At 37.8% G+C, this 2,056-nt stretch overlaps 1 protein-coding gene across 2 annotated transcripts in view; it reads right to left on the minus strand.

The window, feature by feature from the left end:
• Positions 1-2,056, minus strand: part of FOXK2 (forkhead box K2) — a 111,605-nt gene that overhangs the window by 22,064 nt on the left and 87,485 nt on the right. For both annotated transcript variants that reach the window (XM_019502596.1, XM_019502604.1), the window contains exon 4: positions 1,107-1,301. In XM_019502596.1, the coding sequence (XP_019358141.1) occupies positions 1,107-1,301 (195 nt within the window). The remainder of the gene's footprint in view (positions 1-1,106; positions 1,302-2,056) is intronic.

Genomic DNA, 2,056 nt, shown 5'->3' on the forward strand with positions numbered 1-2,056 from the left:
CAAGGGAAGTTTAGGTTAGATATTAGGAAGAATTTTCTCACTAGGAGGGTAGTAAAACACTGGAACAGGTTACCCAGAGAGGTGGTAGAAGCTCTATCCTTGGAGGTTTTCAAAACCCAGCTAGACAAAGCTTTGGCTGGGATGATCTAGTTGAGGGTGGTCCTGCTTTGAGTAGGGGGTTGGACTAGATGACCTCCTGAGGTCCCTTCCAACCCTAACTTTCTATGATTCTATATGTTTCAATACTAAACTTATTCTGATTACAGATATTGTACTGAGACACTTTAAAGAAGAAACATGGTTGACTCCTGGAAGCCATAAATCAATACCAGATTTTTTTTTTTTTTTTTTTTTGGTGGAAGTGAGAAATCACCACCCTCCAAAGCAAGTATCGCTAAACTGCTAAGACAAGGGCGAGCAATTATCTCAGGCAGAGGGCCACTTATTGAGTTTTGGCAAGCCATTGAGGGTCTCATGACAGGCAGGCAGGGGCAGAATAATATTAATTCTCTAAATTTTTTAGGGGCCCTGCGGGCTGGATAGAATGACCTGGCAGGTCGCATCTGGCCCACGAGCTGCATTTTGCCCACCCCTATGCTAACATAATGTATTTTTCTGCTGATAACACTTACAGCAGAAAACAGAAGATACTGGATTTCAGAGAGCTGTTTAAAAATAGTATTAGCCATGGAAACAAAGTCTAAATTAAAGCATTACAAGCATATGAATAATAAAAACAAAGCTAGAAACTTAAGATTGATCATTCTTATGTCACCTAGTATACCCAGATGCATCAGCAAATGCGAAATGCAGACTTACCCACTATTTTCAGTTTTAGAGCATGTGAAACAAAAGTATGTTCCAAGTACAACTTTAAATGAATTTTCCTGCTTTTGCTAATTTTAGTTCTGTTGCTAACAAAGACCTGACTTGCGTATTTAACTGAATACAAAGCCACTGAGAATACGAAACGGTTGATTTTACACTATTTGGCACTCCGACATAAGTATCATTACATAAGCCAAGCAACATTATGCAAACTACAAATTCATACTAATTCTATAACCCATCTATTACCCTACATGCAATTTGCAGGGTTTAAATACCTGATAGTTCCTGTGGGAGAAGGGAGAGGGCTGATCAGGTGAGCCATGTTGTCTGGAATGTTTATTGTTAAGGGAGAGATCTGGGGTTGCACGGGTTTCACTGGGGACTCTGGGGCCTCCTGTTTTTCTCTCTTTTCATTGGACAGAGCTGTGAATGTTATCTTGATGTTTGTGCTGGGAAACCTGAAAGTACATCTGAAAAATAAAACAAATATGTAAGCAACTTATTTATCAATAACGTGTGAAACTGATTTTTTGCATAACTAGCAAGGCAACACTTTACTCTGATTAAATGAAAAGTAAATAAAAGATCTAGGGCAAATGATCTGCAATCATCTCCTCTCCATTCTACATACAAGCAGAGAGATCTAGAAAATATCAGAAAAACTCATAATTTTAGAATTTGAAATACAAGTATAAATCACCCTAACAAATCTGCAATTTAACAGGTGTAGCTTGCCATCTGTGTCTCTAAATTTCCTGTAGTCCATTATGAGATAAACTGGAACTATCCCCAAAATGGGGTTTACTTTCAAAATAACTAATCAATGATGTAACAAAGATTGGGTTTTATACATGAACTATTAAACTGTTATTATAGAACCTAAGCATGAGAACAACAGGCAAAAAAAAATCTCAAAATGCCATACATAGGTACCAAAACTAATAGTGCACAGTGTAAGAGAACAAAAGTGTCACCCAATTTTCATTTAGTAGTAACATTTTGTTCACTACAGCCTTACTTGAAATAAGGTACAGAGAAGGGCAATCAAAATGACCAGGGGCCTGGAGCAGTTGCCATACCAGCAACAACTAAAAAGGCAAGGACTCCTCAGTTTTGAAAGGAGAAGGATGATACAGGTATATAAAAATTACGAAGGGTACAGACCAAGTGAACCAAATGAAAAAAAAGCTGTATGGTTCAAATACTGACTGCGAATCAGGTCTCA

This window comes from Gavialis gangeticus, unplaced genomic scaffold (assembly GCF_001723915.1).
Source record: "Gavialis gangeticus isolate Ggan-Ray unplaced genomic scaffold, GavGan_comp1, whole genome shotgun sequence".
Lineage (NCBI taxonomy): Eukaryota > Metazoa > Chordata > Crocodylia > Gavialidae > Gavialis > Gavialis gangeticus.